The sequence below is a fragment of the Wyeomyia smithii genome, chromosome 3, assembly GCF_029784165.1.
Source record: "Wyeomyia smithii strain HCP4-BCI-WySm-NY-G18 chromosome 3, ASM2978416v1, whole genome shotgun sequence".
NCBI classification, from domain to species: domain Eukaryota; kingdom Metazoa; phylum Arthropoda; class Insecta; order Diptera; family Culicidae; genus Wyeomyia; species Wyeomyia smithii.
The window spans coordinates 79,652,795-79,673,460 of record NC_073696.1 but is presented as its reverse complement, the minus strand read 5'-3'; the positions used below and the strand labels follow the sequence as shown (position 1 = coordinate 79,673,460).

At 39.0% G+C, this 20,666-nt stretch overlaps 2 protein-coding genes and 1 long non-coding RNA gene across 14 annotated transcripts in view; 2 read left to right on the top strand and 1 right to left on the bottom strand.

The window, feature by feature from the left end:
- Positions 1-10,508, top strand: part of LOC129730886 (titin) — a 28,196-nt gene extending 17,688 nt beyond the window's left edge. For 2 of the 6 annotated variants that reach the window (XM_055690485.1, XM_055690486.1), the window contains 16 exons: positions 2,097-2,298; positions 2,363-2,576; positions 2,657-2,886; positions 2,951-4,401; positions 4,705-5,161; positions 5,225-5,552; positions 6,232-6,391; positions 6,457-6,608; positions 7,295-7,574; positions 7,641-8,032; positions 8,092-8,204; positions 8,283-9,192; positions 9,248-9,453; positions 9,516-9,903; positions 9,962-10,207; positions 10,262-10,508. In XM_055690485.1, the coding sequence (XP_055546460.1) occupies positions 2,117-2,298; positions 2,363-2,576; positions 2,657-2,886; positions 2,951-4,401; positions 4,705-5,161; positions 5,225-5,552; positions 6,232-6,391; positions 6,457-6,608; positions 7,295-7,574; positions 7,641-8,032; positions 8,092-8,204; positions 8,283-9,192; positions 9,248-9,453; positions 9,516-9,903; positions 9,962-10,207; positions 10,262-10,372 (5,820 nt within the window). In that variant the 5' untranslated portion in view covers positions 2,097-2,116 and the 3' untranslated portion in view covers positions 10,373-10,508. The remainder of the gene's footprint in view (positions 1-2,096; positions 2,299-2,362; positions 2,577-2,656; positions 2,887-2,950; positions 4,402-4,704; positions 5,162-5,224; positions 5,553-6,231; positions 6,392-6,456; positions 6,609-7,294; positions 7,575-7,640; positions 8,033-8,091; positions 8,205-8,282; positions 9,193-9,247; positions 9,454-9,515; positions 9,904-9,961; positions 10,208-10,261) is intronic. The other 4 variants (XM_055690490.1, XM_055690489.1, XM_055690488.1 and 1 more) reach the window with 4 other exon arrangements.
- Positions 6,246-10,664, bottom strand: LOC129730887 (uncharacterized). The gene is made up of 3 exons (XR_008728937.1): positions 10,525-10,664; positions 6,635-7,238; positions 6,246-6,575 (listed from the first exon to the last, which is right to left on the bottom strand). It is a non-coding gene; the product is annotated as an uncharacterized LOC129730887 (long non-coding RNA).
- A 638-nt stretch (positions 10,665-11,302) lies between these two features.
- On the top strand, positions 11,303-18,418 carry LOC129730313 (sodium/hydrogen exchanger 6). 7 transcript variants are annotated; one of them, XM_055689556.1, is made up of 15 exons: positions 11,303-11,768; positions 12,848-13,164; positions 13,224-13,510; positions 13,570-13,817; positions 13,878-14,080; positions 14,137-14,248; positions 14,305-14,458; positions 14,520-14,571; positions 14,766-14,795; positions 15,111-15,170; positions 15,768-15,871; positions 15,934-16,042; positions 16,111-16,215; positions 16,819-16,849; positions 16,966-17,985. In XM_055689556.1, the coding sequence occupies exons 1-15, from the start codon at positions 11,492-11,494 to the stop codon at positions 16,995-16,997; spliced, it is 2,121 nt and encodes a 706-aa protein (XP_055545531.1). In that variant the 5' UTR covers positions 11,303-11,491; the 3' UTR covers positions 16,998-17,985. The 7 variants fall into 7 exon arrangements, with proteins under 7 accessions (XP_055545531.1, XP_055545529.1, XP_055545530.1 ...); XM_055689554.1 differs by lacking the exons at positions 16,819-16,849; positions 16,966-17,985 and adding an exon at positions 18,135-18,418; XM_055689558.1 differs by lacking the exon at positions 16,819-16,849 and having other exon boundaries at positions 11,304-11,768.
- Positions 18,419-20,666: the final 2,248 nt, after the last annotated feature.

Genomic DNA, 20,666 nt, shown 5'->3' with positions numbered 1-20,666 from the left:
ATTTTTCCGAAGATTCTCAAATGACCTTTTCCCAAAGTTTTATGACAATCGGTTGAGATATCGATTCTGGTCACACTTTCAATGTTGCTATATCAGACAATTTCGATAATTTTCATGTTCGAAAATAACAATTTTTAGCCTAAATGCAAATACCTGTAACTCCCTTAGTCTTAATCCGATTCTAATACAACCAAGTTTATTTTGAAGGGAAATTTATATACTTTTTGGTAGATTTTCAAGACTTGCCAAAAATACAAACAATTTTACAACCTAGGTAAAACATATTGCAGGAAAGCCAAAACGAACGTGTATTTCTAATTTCATTTCTACCGTACAATCTTGCGAAACGGTTCGGAACGATCAGATAACCAACAGCCAATGGGAAATTTACTGTACTTTTCAGATTTTTGGGTCTGTTTTGTACATAGTTGCTCATAGGGAGATATTTTGAAAAATAAAAACTAATGGAGACGCATGGTGGTCAGTTGTAAAATATTCAGTTTCGTATATTTAAACGAAATGATTGACTGGGAAGTGTACATGAAGCTTTTTTTCAGTAGTCTCAAGTATTTTTATATAGACTTATAAACCGCTTTTAGTACTACAAGATGTATGAAGGAAAAATTTAATTGATGAGAAAAAAATATACCGTCTTTTATATTTCAAATGACGTCAAAATGAACTACCATGCGATCTCATATTTTTCCTTCAAAGACCTTTAATTTGTCGTAGAAAGATAAATAATCAATATGATAAAAAACCTTAATTGAATGAAATGAGGATCCGTCTTAGAAATTCATCGTATGGTATTTGTTTACGAAAAACCTCTTGTCTTCTCGTGGTTCCTGCCTGCTATAAGAATGATTAGTATATGGTTTGAAGCAGGGATGTGATTTTTCAGACATTTGCAGATGCGGATGCGGATGCGAATATGTGACTACGGATGCAGATGTAGATGTGGATGGCAATTTTCATGCGTATATCCGTAGCATCCCTTGTGTTTTATTTTCCCCAGCACGAAAGTTATTTAAGCGAGCAGTAAATACACCAGGGAAAATTTTGCGGAACAGAGTGGTCTATAGACCATTTTTTCAGAAATTTAGTTTTTTTTTACAAAAGCCGCATCTTTTCAAAAAGCTGAACTTAGGAAGTTATGAAAATAAAAAAAAAGAACTTTAAAGCTGATTTATACCATGTTGAAATTTTGTCCGAAACAGAAAGGCCAAAATTGCCTCTCCTGAAAAATCTGTTTTGTTTTGTTCCGCAACGGCTTATATCTCTGTGAAAGTCGATTTTCAACCCTTACGCGCCTTAGGACCAAAACAAATTAGACTACGGGGCGATATGAGACTGAAAAATGCAGCCCGTAGTCGCGGAGCTCTTTGTGTTTGTCAAAAACGCCCGCGGAGCCAAAAATGTTGGGAACTAGTCTAGGGGTTCCTACTCGATAAATTCAAAAGACAGATCCTCACCTATCCGGTCTTCCGAAGTAACAGGTAATGTATCTGGAAGACTCCTCACTATCATTGCAATCATTAAATTTACTCATATACCACGTTCCATAGCTTCGAACACCTTCGAAGTGAGATTTACTATCCGATGATGGCTCTGAAACGCCAAACAAGATTTTTTGGCGGCTCCTGATTAATAAATCAAAATGTGTTGATTGTTCTCTATCAGCAATCCAAGAGTTGCCCTTATCTTGGCATTGTCACTGCATTCCAACTGACATTCTTACGTAACGCCACCCTCCAGCGGAGTAGGATTTGGAAACCTTTGATCTAGCGTAGTGGGTAACGAACTTCAACGCATAGAGAGATGTTGATAGTTGTGTCACAACCCAGCTGGTTTTGGTTTAATCCTAATTAACGTCATTAAATTTGCCAAGGTGAAGAATTTTTTCATCTTCCAAAGAAGTAAAAGATCCTCAGTTATTATAATTATTGTCCTCGATACACTAACTAAATGTGTTTGTGAAAGTTAATTGAAATTGAATTAACATCAAATTTTTTACTTAAATAAAACTCAGCCTTACCTGAGTTATTCGCGTACTTTTATAATAGATGTTACTGAAATGAAATTACTTTTCCTTACAGGAGTGCCTAACATCTGCACAATGTCGCATCTATTCCCTAGTGCGAAGGGCGATCAGTTATGCCCTTTGGGGTTTCATCCTCAAGTACGCTGGCCTACACGTTGCAAACGTTGTTTTCGTGACTACAAAGAACACGGTAATAAGCGAAATGGTGAAGATATCGCAGCTTCAACACCAATCCTACATGGCTCATCCCAATCGCGGTAAGTATCTCTGTAAACTGATACCAAAGTGGTTCACAATACTAAATGACAATTCAATTAATAGTCGCGATGGTGGTAGCAGCACGAATCTGGATAACCCGGTGCGAAGTTGGACATCAACCCAAAACCTGTATGTGCCAGGACCACCGGGTGTACCACAGCGACCCGCTTCTTGGGCTTCAACACCGGATCTGGACAACATATTGCAAAATGTGAAAGCAGATTTCACCGTAAATCTAACGCTTCCAAGGCGGAGGCATACTACTACATTCGAAAGTGTGAGTTTTAAACTAGAACTTCTAGAGTTACTTTAAATCCAAATCTAAGGACACTCAAAAACGAACGTTTATGTCCACAGTTGGAAGACCTGGAAACGACTGTCACTCTCAAAAGACCACCGCTCCCGCCAATTCTGAAGGTCGAACCCAAGAAGGATGATTCCAAAAAAGAGTTGGAAAAGGCGGAAGACCAAGGAATCATAATAGAAAAAGGAGACTCTTTGGCAGAACGAGTACGCAAAATGAATTTGATTAAGCGCCAAGGTAGTTCGGAACGAGATAGCCGGGAACGATCAGTGCCACAAAAGGAGTAACACACGAAAAATTACAGCATGTTCAATAAGAAAAATTTAATCATTTCTCGCCATTTTCAGGGACAATGAACCAGCACCGACAGTAAAAACTGCATTAAAACCGACAAAGGAAAATGAACCAGAAAAAGTAGAACGAAAGCGTCGTATTAAACCCATTCCAGAAACGTCTGTACAAGAACCAGCGAGTAAGCCCCAATTAACGTTGAGCAGAACGACCATCACATCTACAAAACCTCTAGCTAGTACTAATACATTGGCGAGTGTGAAGGAGAAACAGCTTGCCAAACCGTCCACCAGCTCTGAGCCAACGAAAGATTCCACAAAAATTATTAGGCGTAGACGTGTTGACCTAGGTCCTTTCGATTCACCATCAAAACCAGCTACCACCCCCACTCTTCCAGTAATACCGCAAATTCCAAAGACAAATAATGAATCTCTCAACAATAGCAGCGATGATGTCAAATTTCTGATCTCCATCAAAGATAACAAATCGAAACTAGATGAGGATTTGCATTCAATTACAACTGAAACGACCGAGACCACAATTGTTGATCACAGTGATAACCATGAGCTTCAAGAGGAAATAGAAAGTTTGAGGCGAGAACTAGAGACTGTGAAAGCACGCTGTGACCGTGCAGAACGAGAGAAGAGTGATATCTTACTGCGGCGATTAGCTTCCATCGATACGGGGTCGAACAAAACGGCCGCCTCTGAGGCACTTAAATTACAGCAAAAAGTTAACGAACAAAAACAGTTGATAGATGATCTTCAGGACGAAAAGAAATTTCTCTCAGCAAAGGTCAAAGAACTGGAATCTGATAGAAAAGTCCGTGGGGTGAAAAATGTTGAAGAACAGCTGCGACAGAAACTAGAACAGGCAGAAACTTTGTGCGAAGAGTTAATGGATGAGAACGAAGAGATAAAGCGAGAGCTACGAAACATGGAGACAGAAATTGAAGAGATGCACGACAACTTCCGGGAAGATCAAGCAGATGAATATGCCTCGTTGAAAAAGGAGCTGGATCAGACTACAAAGAACTGTCGTATACTTTCATTCAAACTAAAGAAGTCGGACCGAAAAATTGAACAGTTGGAATCAGAGAAAGCTGCTCTCGGTGCCAATACAGATCTTGCTGTGAAAGTAAAACAACTGGAGGACGAACTGAAAATCGCCAATGAAGTTTCTCGCCGCCTACAATCCGAGCTAGAGCAAACAGAATCGAATCCATCGACTCCTACTAAGAAAACACCAACGCTGGGCAAAATAGGTAAATCAACATCCGCAGATAACAAAATCTCTCGTTCGTCCCTAACCCGTGGTGGATCTCAAGAAGATCCTGTCCAGTTACTTCGCGATCTTCAGGATTCATTGGAACGAGAGGCAGACCTGCGCGAGCAGCTCAAATACGCCGAAGAGGAGGCTGAGAATCTCCGACGGAAATCATCCAGAGTTGAGGATGACAATGAATCCCTTTTGATGCAATTGAAAAAAATGGCTACTAAGGCGAGAAGTACTGAACAACCGAAAATCGATTATACTTTTAGAATAAAACCACTAAATCTACTAACATTCGTAATGTTCTAGTTTATACTAAGTAATTAACCTTCTAACCGATCTGGTTAATCGTGTAGGGCACGTGTTAGCCGCTAGGACCGTGCACCAGCCCAAAAGTATCGATGTTATCTTAGAAAGAACCATCTGAAGCGACAGACATTGTTGTGTAATTTCCATATCTGTAGTTTCTATCGTTTCCTTCTAGTAGAGTAGTAACAAACTCGGCGTTTCACTCTTTTCCATTCAATTGCGTCCTCAGCAAAAAGTTTCTTTAATACAGGTAGAAAACTCAGCCCCAGTCCACCAAACCGAAGGCTAACGGCGGAAACCCCGTTGGAAAAAGATGAAGGAATTTCGGATGAAGACGATCCAGCGGAGTTGCGGTTGCAGCTTGAACTGAATGAGCAAGAAACGGCGGTGCTTCGACGAAAGATAGGGGAATTGGAAGTGGAAAACAAACGCAACCGGGAGCATGTGAAGGAACTTCAAGAGAGTTTGATTTCAAAAACAAAAGAAATGGACAAACAAAGCAAGTTCCCGTCGTTACTGGGTTCGAAAAGCAAAGATCCTCTGGATGGCAAGAAAATCAAAGTTATGGAGGATGAGATAAACGAGCTTAGAAAAAAAATTATAGAGAAGGATCGCGAAGTTGAGCGTGTGCAATCTGAGTTGAGTCTCGCTAAAACTAAAGGTGGAAAAGCATTGGCGAAGGCAAAGTTAGTACCGTTCTTATGTACGCTACGAGAGTATACAATGATTTTTTTCTTTTCTCTTTTTAGACCTTTAGATGCGGCGACGGATCAGCAAGTTGTAGATCTCAAACGACAGCTGCAGGTTGTCGAACAAGAAGCAACTGTATTGCGACAAAAAACTCAGCACTTAGAGCAAGAAAATGATAAATACGCGCACGAACTGAAGCAACTACAGAGTAAAACAGAAAACGAAACAACAGCGACTAAGAAGCTGAATAGCACTATACATGATCTGCAGAAGGAGAAGGACGAACTGGAGGCTAAACTGAAACGAATTGTCGAACAGTCCTCCTCGGGATTGCCATCTAGGACACCCAAAAATCCGACGGATATGCATACGAAGTTGCAACTGAAGGTGGGATATCAGTTGAGTTGGCAAAGTTAATGTTATATGATTTTTAATTGTATACAGTATAATCCAAGTTCTCGCTTCAACACTTTCAACAAGTTTTTGATGAATAATATATTAAAACCACAATTGTTTTTTTTTCTGCAATTTATGCAGTTACTGAACATCTTCAAGATTTCCAAGGATGAACTGAGCAATTCATATTTCTATTTATTTCTGAACAAAAATCTGGGAAGCGAGGATTTTTCAATATCTAACAAGCCAGTTTTCGTATGTTGGCTGAGAGGGACCCTTAAAGGGTTATAGCGCAGCCAACGGACGGCTGGGAAGTCTGCGTTGAATAAACAGAGAGTCAAATTTAGATTTAATCAAATTGATAAATCATATCATTTTTAGGCTATTTTTTAAATCAGTTTTGATTTTACTTATTTTTCTAAATCAGTTTCCAACTAAGATCTGAAATTTTAACAAAATATGTGTGCTAAGTCGTTTACTTGAACGAGCTAATTAATTAAACACAACTTATTCATAATAACAATCTATTTTTTATTCTAAAAATGATATGCGGAAAAAAACTAAACAATAAAGCGAGAACAGGACATCTTACAAATATGTGTAACAGTTAGAGTTATAGTGTAAGTTTCAATGCTTTCATTACTAAATTCCATTCAATATTTCTTTTCAGAGAATGGTTGATGAATGCGAGAATGAAATTGCCGAGTTACGTGCTGTTGTCGGCCGATCGGGTGCCATGAGCATATCCGCATTGGATAATGAGAAAAAGCAATTACAAAAACAACTGGACGAATCGAAGGAGCAAAAAACAAAACTGGAAGCGGAACTAAGTAAATATCTCACCTTTTGATCTGTTGTTTTGCAGTTTATTGATAATTTTTTTCTCATTCTATAGAGAAACTTGCAGCTCCAAAAGTGTCCGCAGAGTTACAAGCGATAAAACTAAGCGAAGCACAGCGAACGGTTCAAAAGTTAGAAGACGAAAATAGTAAACAAAACGATAAAATCAAGAACCTAGAAGAAAAGATAGGAAAAATCACCACGACTGTAAGTAATCATGCTATCCTACATACTCTGTTCCATTCAGTGAAGTAGATTGAATTTTATATTGTCTCTTGTTTTTCTGCTGGGCGCAACAAATCACACAGTTCTAACGGTGAGATCGCTTCAAGCACTATGTCTACCACCGTCGTCAATGGTTCACGAGGCTGATTAGAAACAGGGGTCTTTTGTTTTGTCTCATCGATTGCCATTTTTCCGAATTCTGTCTCGACAAATCCATCTCCGACAACCTCAGATTGGTGACTTTTGCGGCTTTCAGGTCTTGAATTTTGCTTTCTCGAATTTGGTCTCGAACGCAGTGCCACAAAAGGACTACCCTTAACTGGAGCGAAATCAGGTCCAGTCACTTTAGAAGCTATCAGTGAAAACTCGACAACTTCCCCATCTCCAAGCGATTTGGTATGGTGTCGTCTGTTCGGAGTCATGATGCAGCTTCTATGGACGAATACATCTTGCCCATTATCGTGGCGTGTAATGAATCCGAACCCATCCTTGACGTTGTACCACTTCACGGTTCCAGTGATGCGTTTGGCTGATGTAGGTTGGTCTGCCTTAGTTTTTGTACACACTTTTTGCTGTTTTGATGTTTCGACTGGTGGATCAGGGGTGTCCATACTAAAACAAAATAGAAAATGAGGTACCTATCAATAGTGATTAAAAATTATTTTCAGATGAAAACTGCTGAAACTAGCAAAAATCAACTAGAAACGCAGTTGAAATTGGAGAAAGAGAAAAACATAACTGCAGAGAAAAATTTCCAAAAACTCAGTAACGAAAAACAAGAAATGGAGAGCAGGATTGAGGAACTCAAGAAAGATTGGCTTCAAGAGCAACAGAAAGCAAAATCGGCAAAAGAAAACTTGGAAAGGCAGCTGGAAGCTTTAAAACGACAGTCATCATCACCAGATCCTTTTGCATTAAAGATACGAGAGCTTAGCCAGAAAAATGATGGTAAGTTTAGGAAGAGCAACAAAACGCCCCAATTTTCCAAATCTTACTTATTTCCTGTGTTTGTAGATCTAATGATGAAATTGGAAGAGGAATCCAAAAAGAACCAGAAGCTCTTTGCCAAACACGAAGCTCTTGAGGAAGATCACGTCTTACTGAAAGCTCAAATAGAAACAGACAAAGAAAAGTTACAAGAATTAGAAGTTCTTAGAAGAAAGCTTCAACAAGCAGATACCATCGAGACTCGCCTAGTAAAAGAAAATACCAATCTCAGCCGACGGTTGGTAGAAATGCAAAAGAAAATCGCTGAACTGGAGAGTAACGCGGAAAGCAGAACTGTTGGTTTGGAGCTCGAGAAGAATCGATTGAAAAGCGCGCTGGAAGACAAACAGCGGGAATACGAGCAGCTACTAAACGAAAATGAGATGAACGGATATCAAGTGTCTCAGATGCGGAAAGATGTGAGAGAAGTTACATATAAGAGCAAGATTTCGCATGCAACATTTTTCTATAATTTCAGAATGATGATCTTAGAAGTAAACTGGATGATTATGAAAGAATTAATAAAGCACAGCGAACCTTAAGTGAACATAATTCCCATTTGGAGCAGGAACTCAAAAAACTTCATTTACAGTAAGTTTCTTCGTCGTTATTTTCTATTTTTTTACGAATGACACCCTAAAATATAATATTACTAACCTCAATCATCAGATTGGAAACAGCCGAAATGAACGTCAAATCCGAAGTAGCTGCAACCCGCCTACGCTATGAGCAACAAGTTACCAATCTTCACAACGAGTTGACCGGCTTACAACGGCAATGCGAAAGGTTTAAGCGAGATCGAGATACGTTCAAGCAACTGGTAGAAGCAGCTCAGAAGCAAATCGGAGACATGAAGGCGAATCGACGCAGTCTAGCATCGGTGACGAGTAGCAGTGATGATGATGACAAGTCGAAAATCGTCGCCCTGGAGCAACAGATTGGCTGCCTGGAGGATGAGCTTAGTGAGGCACGTTTGGAAGCCAGCAAAGTAAGAACGGAACTAATTTCGGAGCTTAGCGCTTCCGAGATAAAAATATCTGAAATGCAGTCCAAGATTAACGAACTTGAAGAAGAGAAGATCATAAGTGGAGGTAAAAGCAAAGTTCCTGGAACGAAAACCAGGTTAGAGCTGTCATGGCAAAAGGAACGTGAAGATCTGCAGCGATTAGTGCAGGAGACGTCAACCCTTGCCAGAGATTTAAGACAGACATTGTTTGAAGTTGAACGGGAGCGGGACAAGGAGAAACTGGAGTCCCGCCGTAAGATAGATCAAATTAAAAAGACTACCGAAGAAGAAATCGAAGAAGGCAGGAGAAAGGTAACGGAACTACAAAGCGACCTACTGGAGTTGAGGGATGCTCATGCTAAGCTAAGAACCGCCAACGAAAAACTGAGACGAGATCGAGAGAGGTACGAACGTGAACGAGAAAGCACTGCTCGACGAAGGTTGGAAATGGAAGGCGATCGTAGAATTGCAGCGGTGTTGCAAAGCGTTGATGAGTTGATCCGTATGGCCCCTGGTATTCCAAAGACTACTGACAAACAAGACTCTATCGTAACAACTACAAGCACAGGAAAGGTAACCTTCAACATGGGTAAACATGTAAATACGTTCTAATATTGATGTTTAACAGACCATCAACGCAAATGCCCCCATTCCAACACCTCCCATGCGTCACAAGAGTCCCTCGCCAGGACCAGGAGGAGCACCATCGCAACCGAAAACGGTAACGTCAGTATTAACAAGGTTAGCCGAGGCATCTGAGGACCTTAGACGCTACCAAAGGATGTGCGATGAGGAGAAAGACAGAGAGCGAATGCGGCGTGGTGGAATGAGGCGGTAACAAAAACAAAAATCTTTAGATCAATTCGAATAAACTAAATATTTTTTTATAATTTTAGAGCTGCCTCCCAAGAGAATGAAGCTGCCGAAGGTCATACAGGTAGACCCATGATGAGAAGTTTGTATAAGAAAAGTTTGTCATTAGATCAATCCCTGCAAAATGAACAGCAAGGAGTAAGTAAAATTATGATTAAGATATTATCAATTTTTAACTTTGTTTTGTTGCAGCTAATTTGGAAAGAAGGAGACGACAGTATGTCCTCGTTACAATCTCTTGATTCCGAGTACGGAGCAATGAAACATAGGGATTCAAGTATGGATTCTCGTTTGTCGGGAGGATCCACGCAAAGTGATATGCCTAGGATGAGGAAGAAAAAACGAGGACTAATGGGAAAACTACGTAGTTTGAGCCTCACTAGAAACAAGGGCAGTGAAAGTGATTTTTCGGTGAGTTTTTTTTAGTTTTTGTCTCTTCTCTGTATTGAACGAGAAATGTTTTCTTTAGATCCAAGGATCCGATTCGGACCTTAGCATTGCGGGTGATATTCGTTCTAGCAAAAGTAATTTGAAAGGCAAACTATCCGGTATGTTTAAACGAGCAGGATCTGCATCTAGGGCTGGAAGTAACGACTCGCTAGACCGTGAAGCACACAAACCGGTGGCTATTCAAACACTAGGAAATGGGCCAACTGCAATAGGACATCCTCCTATACCCCGGCCAGTTTCCAGCAGCACACCACATTTGTCTAGGGTAACTACACCTAAATTTTGCAATTCCATACGAAACAAACTAATCCCTTTACAGCAAACTGGGAAACCTCCGACTCCCTCTTTAGTACCAGTGCAACGGCGAAGAGTAGCGCAACCGAATCCCTCTCAACCCGGCCCATCTAATTCCGGAACACTACCGAGATGATCATATTCAAACAAATAGTTTGTGGAGTTTTTTTAGCCCTGCGACCAAGGAAATGACGATACAATTTTCCATTTCATTGCACGATTTTTGTTTCAGCCGGTGAAAATTTGTTAAAATAAAAAACAATTAAAATCAATGTATGTGATACTTACTTGTTGATTTTGACGAAAGAAAAATACTTCGGATGATGCTCTGGAAAGCGAATGTCGCTGAAACAACGTTAGCAAAGGACACAGCTAATTTTAAATCGAATCCGTCTTCCGCAATGTGCAATTGAAGCATCAAAGTAAGGTTAGATTTAAATTTTGAATTATGCAAAAAATGGAATAGAAAAGCGGACCTTTAACATCGTGTTTTTGTCAAACAGTTTTTAGTACATTCATCTATCGTTTTAAAATGTATAAAAATCATGAAATAACAGATTTATCATAAAATCTATAACATGAAATGTTATTTGAATTTGAAAAAATATTTTGACGTACTACCAAGATTTTCCCCGAGATTGCAACTGTTCAAATTTAGTAATATTTTACCGTACTCGGTGATAACATCCAAGTGTGTAGGGCGGTTATATTTTTATTTTTATGTAAAGTATACAATAACAGTAACGAGTTAGTTCAACATACCAACGAGCTAATTTATTTATTTTTCACACTTTCTAACAAAATTCATATTAAAAATATTGTTTGTTAGTCTGAACTATTTTTTCTGAGTTGAATCAAAGCAAATACATAATTCTTATTGCTCTTTCTGTGAGGGTCACGCGTCATAAGTAAATCCCACTTTTAACTACGTTGTTTACATATAAAATTTATACTAGAACTTAGAACAAAATTTTCATTCTAAATAATTAAACTATCTTCTTGCATGATTAGGTTACCCACACTTTAGCGTGTAGATGAAAGGTTCTGTTGTTCTAAAACTCTTGCTGTCAAAGTTGTGGCAGTGTCAATTAAATAAACAAAGCAGAAAAATTTTTCCAGTTCCCAACGTCGTATATCTGGTAAATTCTATCTTAGCTGAAAGAGTTCTTATCAAAAGCTATAATCAGTAGTGGCGGTGTAGTTTGATGCGTTCGCTAACGCGAATCGCGACGTGCAGAGTTACGGCAACGACAGGATGACTACCCTACGTGCGAACAAACGGAAACTCCGTTCGGAGCTCAGTGCATCCTTTGTGATAATTTGTTCGCTGGCACTGTTAGGCCATCGAAGTGGTTGCAATGGAGAATCAACAGACATCGAGCTGGATGCCAAGGCCAACAAAATGCATCAAATTGATAGCCTTAATTTACTGCTGTACACCTTTCTGCTCACGCTGACCGTGCTTACAATTTGGCTCTTCAAACATCGGCGGGTTTCCTGGCTTCATGAAACAGGACTTGCTGTTATATATGGTAAGTGGTTAGAGCCGATTGCTTCTCTATCCTAAAGAAAGTTTTATACGTTGTCATTGCCTTGATCGCTAGAGGGGAAATCAATACAACATTCGATATGGCTGTGTTCAATATTTTGTCATTGGAAGTTTTAGGCTATTGCGACGCTATCTTTGAATTTGAAATGGTTGAAATCATGAACTTTTTATAAGATAACTATCTCAAAAACACGTTGGGCGTGAATGCTGAAATCATTTCAGAAAAACGAAATGACAAGCCAAAATGTTTCGATTTTCTTACACATATATATTGCTCACTGATGAATCAATGGTATTATTATAATAGCCTGTTCAAAGCGAAATTGTGTCATCACGCGGGTTTATTATCGCGTTGAGTGCCATTAAACAGATTAGCGTGGCGGTGCTGTTTCGTCATGTTTGAGTGGGACGATATTTATTTATTTAACATCGTAATATTTTCGCCAGTAGGTATTTCCGGTTACATAAAATGATTGATTGGCAGTTATCGCTACAAAATATGTTCAAATGCTTTTTAAATATGGCAATCGACTTTTTTTTATTAACAGATTTCAGCAGTACTTGTTTCATTCAAGTGATTCAGTTAATTCATTTTATTGGTAATGCAGCCGTTGCCTCTAACTTTTGCATAACGTCGGAGTATACTCTAAACGTAGTTTGGGGATTCCTGAAAATTTCTTCGTACCATTAAAAATCAAGCGGCTTTGTGGTCTTTATCAGCTAACATTCGATGGAGACGCTTTGTATTTTTGAGCTTTACTCAAACGGCGTAATTTCAATTCACACATATTACAGCACCAAACGTTTTGTCATCTATACGATGGCTTTACTTTTTAAATCTAACATTAATTTCTACATGACAAAGAAATTATCACCGCGTTCGTGATTTTTAGCTATTTAGAAGGTTACAAAAACTAACAAGGATTTAACTAGTAATCAAATTTTGGACTATATAAATTAAAACTAATAATTTAAACTCACTTGATGATGATGTAAATTATACATAATTATTTCTAATTTTCTATCGGAATCAATTGTGTTGACTCGTTAACGTCTTTCTAGGCCTCATAGTTGGAGCTATAATCCGGTATGCTGGCACTACAACGCCAATCACTCACGTAGCGGTGGAACCGGAAGTGGACGTGAAATATAATCAGAGTCTGCCCCCGGACACGCTATGGCTTATTTTTCCAGGGAAGTTGCCGGTCAATCCAGACGCACCGGTTCGGGCAAACAAAAGTTATTCCTACAGTTTCCGTGGTGAAGTTGCCAAACTAGAGGAGAACGAAATTGACTTGAAAGCAACCTTCGATCCGGAAATTTTCTTCAATATTATTTTGCCGCCGATAATCTTTCATGCTGGATACAGTCTGAAGAGGGTAGGTCGAAAAAACGTAGTTGAATTATAACAAGTCTCGCTAATTATCTTTGTTTGTAGAAATATTTTTTCCGCAATTTAGGAGCCATTCTAACATTTGCCATAATAGGGACGACGCTTTCGGCTTTTTTAATCGGGGCTTTGATGTACGGTTTTGCACAGATGATGCCGAAACTGAGTGCCAGTTTTACGTTTCTCGACATGCTTTACTTTGGAGCACTGATATCACCGACTGATCCATTGACAATATTAGCGATATTTAGTGATATGCATGTCGATGTCAATCTGTACGCTTTGGTGTTTGGTGAAAGTGTATTAAACGATGCCGTATCGCTTGTACTTAGCGGGTACATCAATTTTGGAATACGCATTCGAAACAAATTATTCAATTTTTTCTCTTTTCTAGAGCTATTCAAAACTATGGCGAGCACTACTCAAGCACCGGTGGTTTCGAAGGACATGCCTTTCTTAGATCTTTAGGAGACTTTTTTAGCGTATTTTTCTTTTCACTCTTGATAGGAGCATCGATGGGTTGTATAACGGCCCTCATGACAAAATTTACCCACATTCGTGATTTTCCGTTATTAGAGTCGGCCTTGTTTGTGCTGATGTCATACAGTACGTTCCTCATTGCCGAAGCAGCGGAACTTACAGGTACGATTTACGCAAATCATATTTACAAAACTGTGATTATTGTTTGGTTCTATTGAACAGGTGTCGTGGCTGTATTGTTCTGTGGTATATGTCAAGCGCACTACACGTATAATAATTTATCGGACGATTCACGAACTCGAACCAAGCAGATATTTGAACTGTTGAATTTCCTCGCAGAAAATTTTATTTTCTCCTACATCGGTGTGTCGATGTTCACCTTCCCGAAACATCACTTCGACCCGCTGTTTATTTTTAGTGGTTTTGTAAGTATGAAACTTTTGCAAAAAAACTATATTATTATGCTTCATATTATTTTAAGATATGCGCCGCGATCGGCCGAGCTGTAAATATCTATCCTCTGTCGGCGTTACTAAACATTGCTAGAAAGCCAAAGATTTCGTGGAACTTCCAACATATGCTGTTCTTTGCAGGTTTGTTCAAAAAAGAATATTCGAAGGTGACAATTCGCCAAAAACCTTTCTTCTAGGTCTCAGAGGAGCAATGTCATTTGCACTAGCAATTAGAAATACCGTGTCGGATGCACGGCAAGCCATGCTCACCACAACTTCGCTTATCGTTATCGCTACTGTAATTATTCAAGGTGGCGCATCTAACTTTTTGCTGAATTGGTTGAAAATACCGTAAGTTTAGTTCTGATGGTTGGTTATATTGCTACTGAGCTATCATGTATTCATTTTGCAGAGTTGGTGTAGATGATGAAACGGAAGCGCTACCTTATCGGGGTGTCAGAAGCGTAAGTTATGCATATTCTTTAGGTTTAGTTTTTTCGGTTTCTTCCCCATCACATGCACAGTTAACGTTATTTACTATACTTTTTATTAACAGCAAAATTTTGTACAAATATGTTTCTTTTTTTATTTATTTCAATCTGCACCTCTGAAACTATACGTTTTACTAACTGCATATGCTATAATCGTTATTCAAAAGGTCTACAACTCGATGGAGAACACAGCCGGGGTATGTTTTCGGAACTGTCTATCCCTCACTTTTGCAAGTCGATATAGAACTACTCTCCTAACTAATATAGCTTCCATGCCTGGTAACCTTCTACTTCTATCGCTTTCACCATCTTTTCGTTGCATAACTTCCTCAGACCATTAGTAGTGTTGAATCTTCACTATCACTTTTCTCTTCCACTGTGGGACTAACCTAATCATGATGTGTTCCTTGCTAACTATTTTGTACAATTTTTTCCACTTTTGCACGCATACTCGCTAACATGAACTAATTTCCCGTGGGCTTCCCTGTGTTGTGCGTGCTTGCGAAATTCAGTCTATCGACGTTGGCCTGAATCTAAGTCAGCTGCAAGTTAATAGAAGAACCAGCTCATTGGTAAGAAAAGCAAGTTTTAGTATTTCTAATGCACTTGGATGAACACTTTTACTTTTGTTCTATACTTCATTGGTGTAATGGTCGATATATTTAATCGTTAAAAGTCATTCTGCTAAAGATTTTTTTCGTTGTTGAATAAAAACATGAAAGTTACACATTGATCTATTTCTTGCCATAAACAGCATCAATGAGAACGATTTTGATACAACGTTTAGTCAATATTTTTTTGGTGAACATCTGGCTTAAGAAATGTCCTCATGTTGGAATGGACTGAATATGAAATGTCCTGTATAACCTAAATATGTTCGTTTATTAAAGCTCCACGTATTTTTCGTTAAAATTCGCGAATTAAAAATCCTCATCGGCTGCTGGTTGATGAACCCTACTTTTAATCATATTTCTGTATTCAGTGACCTACCTTCGGAAACATCCACTGTTTGCAGGCATCGTTTGTTTATGTACATAATACTAATTTCTATGAGAATCAACAACTTTTTTCTTATCACTACTCTCTTTGTTTGTGCGTGTTTCATCGTCGTCTCATATCGCAACTCGATGTACTTTCAATCAAATCACTAACCTTCTCTTCCTGGCCAGGACTTGGAGAACCAAGATAGCGAAGGGGTAACCACCCCTGGTGGAACGAGGAGAGGAAATGAGAAAGCCGTTTTGGCTCGCGTTTGGGGTAATTTCGATACAAGGTATTCTGATATATAAACCAGTCTGTACATACGGAAATGATATGTTATTCTTGCTTGTGCAGATATATGAAACCATTGCTGACCCATTCACGGCCAACTCTTCTGGAAACGCTTCCGGTGTGCATGAGTCCAATCGCGCGACTGTTAACCACTACGGAACAGTTGACGCAGGTAAGCTGTTAATAACTTTGTTTCATTTTTCGAACATTATTCTAAAAAGTTACACACTCTGTGTTCAGGAGGGCCCCACCCGACGTGCGGATTCAGACTCAGATCTGTGCATCGATGACGATGATCGGACATCGCGCGGTGATGGTACCATTCGGCGTAATTCGATCACTCGCGTAAGTATAAGACTCGTTTCGGATGATCGCACTATATTTGCCAGCTATAAGAATCGTGATTGAGTATCCTGTTGGGTGCATAACTGCATGGTTGCTAAATACTACTGAAACATCTAACGTTTGTACATGTATAGTGTTCCTTTTTTCCTGGTTTATTACGACTAACGGGCTACTGTCATTCGAGAGTGCAACTTAACATCAAAGTATCATTTTTTTCTCACATGATGGTAGTAGAAAAGACCATATGTATAGTAGAGCCAAAGTAATTTCTAGTCAGCTAGTGATAGCAATAACGGATATTTTACACAATGAATAACTGTGTTCTACGGCTGTAATTGAACTCTTGTGTATTTCTGAGCTCTCGGGACAAACTGGTAGATCTGATAGAAAAATGATATAGAACAATTGGTTAGTCAATTTATTATCTATCAATTGTTCTATCGCTTCAACTACATTGATATTCTAATACGCACTCATGCCAGCCACGCTAAATTGGGCATTGATTTTGTATACCACCTCGTATCTCCTAACAACAGTTTATTTTATTGATTATCTTGACAACTTCTTGTACCATTTACGAATCACGACACTTACCCCGCCCAGGATGCAAATAACGCCATCAACTTGTTCAACTGTAAGCACATTTAAATTAAGAACTTTGGTTAAGGCGTTTGGTTTTTGGTTTTTGCATGTTTTCTTGGTTAATCGGTTAAGTCAGCTATAAGTTACTTATCTACCCCTTATTTTCAGCCCAAAATGAGAAAGTAATGAAACGCTTGTGATTTCTGTTTTATGAAGCTCTAAACAAATGAAAACGTAGAATGACGAACGGAAAAATAAGAAAATTCTCTTGCAGGTGTCGAGTATTTTGCTTGCAAGAAAGCTGTGTAAATATTGTTTAATTTAGAAACATTACATTTATTATTAGAAAAGAATTGGTTTATGCAATTTGTGGTGTGGTACGAAACATTGATGTGCATAAAAAAACAACAAGAAAAGCTGTAAGAGGTCGGTTAGTTTAAATAAGAGTTACTATGGTAATAGTTCTTTTCTTTCGATAATACCAAATTTCTTACAAACCATTTCGTTTTTAGTAGTTTTATACTTTTTTTAAATTGAATATAGAACTTTCATTTGTACCGACAGTTTCGCCGAAAGTGTATTATGTAATGTGCCAATGCAATGAACGTATGCATCGAATAGTGTCAGCCTGGGCTGTAGAATTTTAATTTGATCTATATATTCTGTACATTGTTCAAAAATATCTATGTACTAAATAGTAGCCACAGTCGGTAGAGCATCACAATTGCAAATCCAATGTTGTTCTATTAAATTATAATTTGAATGGTTTTACTCCCAACTACTAAAATTGGCAGTTTCACATGTTATGAGCCACGACTAATAGTTTTATAATTTATATAATCCGTACTTAATTGTTAAGTTTCCCTACAACAGTTTTCACAGAAAACACAGTAGAATGTTATCCATCTCGCTGCTGCAATAGCAATGAGTTCCCAAGAATAGATGATAAATTCCTCCGAGAGGTTAGATCTTAACACCACGCGGTGACACGAGAATGGTTTTAACACGAGGCAACCAAGTTAATAGAAAGCGAATTGAATACTTAGATATATCTATTGTTTTATTAGAAATTGTGGAAAATTTTGCCGAGTATACATGATTTGAAAGAGCAACCTAGCCGTGAGACAGTGAACCAATTGCAAAACAAGAGTGAATAATTTGCCACAAATACAATGTCCTCTATGTGAACTGTTTGGTCTGTTTTACTATTTCCCCTTTTCTCTTCTCTCCTGTTTCGATCGATTTGTTCTCAATGCGCTTCATCCACATCGTACTGCGCGAATTAAACATGTCCGAATTACGTTGTCGTTCTGAACGATGCACCAACAACAAACCAGCTGGAGATTATGGATGATTCTGTTCATAACTCACTAAACTCAGCCAACTTTGCCAGTAGAATCATTCAGCAGGGCAAACGTGCAGGAGGCAAAATTTTTCATTTCTAGCTTTTCTAACGTGATCGGTGTGATTTTTTACTGCCTCAGAGAATATGTAGTTTCTTTTTTGATATTTGCGTGACTGTGATATGTATTTAATTACGATAACGGTATTTCGGTATCATACAATCTTCTCAACTAAGTTCATCAACAACTTACCTTAGAGATACAATTTAAAATGTAAATTTATTCTGTCCAGTTGAAATAAAAGAAAGACCTTGTCCAATCATACAAAATTTGTTGTTTTATTGATTATTGGCTTTTATTATTCTAACATGAAGTTTTTTTTGTGTTATGTAGAATGTACCTAGATTGCCATTTCCCGGGGACCCTTACTAACACGCAGAGAATCCTGAGTAAGAATCCCCAGGATACCTTTAACTCGGTGACGGAATCGTGAAAGGAATCGCAAACACGATCCGGAGGATTCCCACTCAAGATTCTTATTCAAGAATCCTAGATCCATATACAGGTAGGGATACCATCTGGTCGAAGTAAGAAATCAGGACACCTTTTCTGGGCACAAATTTGACTAAGTCATTCTATTCTTCGAAGTATGAGCAAATATAACACGTAATATTTGATTTACTCAGTTTTTATTACGCGGGGATACGTACCTTCGGGAAGAAGGTGTTAATAAAAAAATCCTTCGATTTAAAAATCCGCGTGAAAAAACCGTTAATTCGAAAATCCGTATAGAAAAACACCTAGTAAAAAATCAGAGTGTATCTCTGACGATCCACTTTCATCAAAACACTTTGAATTATTACGCATTAGTAGATACTTTAGAAATTCAACACACGTAAACTGTTTCAACTTAAACTTAACAAATGCCAGATGCTTAATGTTAACGGTCAACGCGTGAGAAATTCGTCTTATTACTCTTGTGAGATTCAACCAATGAAAAATTTCGATCGCAGTGAGCGTTGCGACCTGGAATCGAAAACACTTATTGAACAATTCTGAAAAATTCTTATTGCCACACAACAAAGTTAATAATCTCAAGAAAATCAGGACAAATGCTAAATTATAAAAAATGAATCAGGACGCCAAAATAGGACTTCAAAATCAGGACATGTCCTGCTAAATCAGGACGGATGGTATCCCTATATACAGGGCATTCCTGAAGATTCATTTTTCAGGAATCTTTTTCAAGGACGCTCACGAATCCAATGTGAGGAATCCTAGAGAATCTATGCGAATCGTATGTGTTCGCCCGGGGAGTTTTACTAAATTTATTCTTAATCTAGTCTTCGAATGTCGTAGCAACCAAGGTGTATCTGAAAGCAGTTAATTATCTAGGAAGTGAGACTAAAAGTGCTGGTAAAAACATCTTTCAAGCGCCACGTCATGGTTATAATGAATGGTGAAACATTCTTGACGTTGGCCGTTACTGACTGATAGTGGATCAAGTATTTTACGTTCTCCACCAAGGAGTTAAAACTGGCTTATTAAACTTTTATTTTTTATGTTAAACAGCCAGGAAAGACCGTAGCCTTGTCGAGGTTCACTTGCGTGTTTCAAACGGGCTTGATACCGCAACCGAAATCTTCACACAGCAGCGTGGCCTTAATCAGTCTTGTTGGTTTCGCGAGAAGGCCATTTTCGTCTATAACTTTACATAGTTATACATGGCCGATAGCGTCGTTAGTGGCACAATGCGGGTCTACGATCCTGTTGACACTAACAGTCGATAACACGTGCTCTAAGATTATTAGTCACCACTTATTTCGCTTGTCTGGGGCCTTGCAATCCACAAGAAGATGGTAGGGAGGGGGAGGGGCTTTCTCGGACATGACCAGCATACGCACCTACCGAGGTGCGGACATAGACTCGGACCTCTACTTAGTGGCGGTTTGTATGCGCTCAAAACTGTCGACTGTATATCAGTCACGACAGAGGCGATCCCCGCGGCTCAACATTAAGCAGCTACGGAACCCGCAAGCTGCCGAAGTCTACGCGCAACAGCTTGAGCTCAGCGCAGCTTCTGACGAGGATGGCTGGATCATGATTCGTACGGCCATCAGGGAATCCGCGACGACGACACTTGGAACAAAAGCGCCGAGTGATAGAAACGACTGGTATGATGGGGAATGCGAGACAGCGGTGAAAGAGAAAAGCCGGACCTGGGCAAATTATTTACCTTAGGGTGAAGACCTTTAAGCAGGAGGTTTGTGGGGCAATACCAGGTGAGATTCATGGGAGCCCGCTCAACTACGGACCAGATATTTTCAATCCGACAGATTTTGCAAAAATGTCATGAGTACAACGTGTCCACTAGGGTGGGACATAAAATAATTGTTAGCTCCCATGTACTTTTCGTGTTCCTTACGGGTCCTATAACAACTGTGTAACTTTTCAGATCGATCGGCGAAACGCCCGATTTGCGCCCGATTTTTAAAGTTTCCATACGATTTTATATGGGAAAATCCA

Excerpts from the sequence above, each read along its gene's own strand:
- LOC129730313 (XM_055689554.1), top strand. The coding sequence starts at position 11,492 with ATGACTACCCTACGTGCGAACAAACGGAAACTCCGTTCGGAGCTCAGT. Across the intron at positions 11,769-12,847 it reads AGGACTTGCTGTTATATATG|GCCTCATAGTTGGAGCTATA; the intron begins GTAAGTGGTTAG and ends ACGTCTTTCTAG. Across the intron at positions 16,216-18,134 it reads GGCGTAATTCGATCACTCGC|CTGGAGATTATGGATGATTC; the intron begins GTAAGTATAAGA and ends ACAACAAACCAG.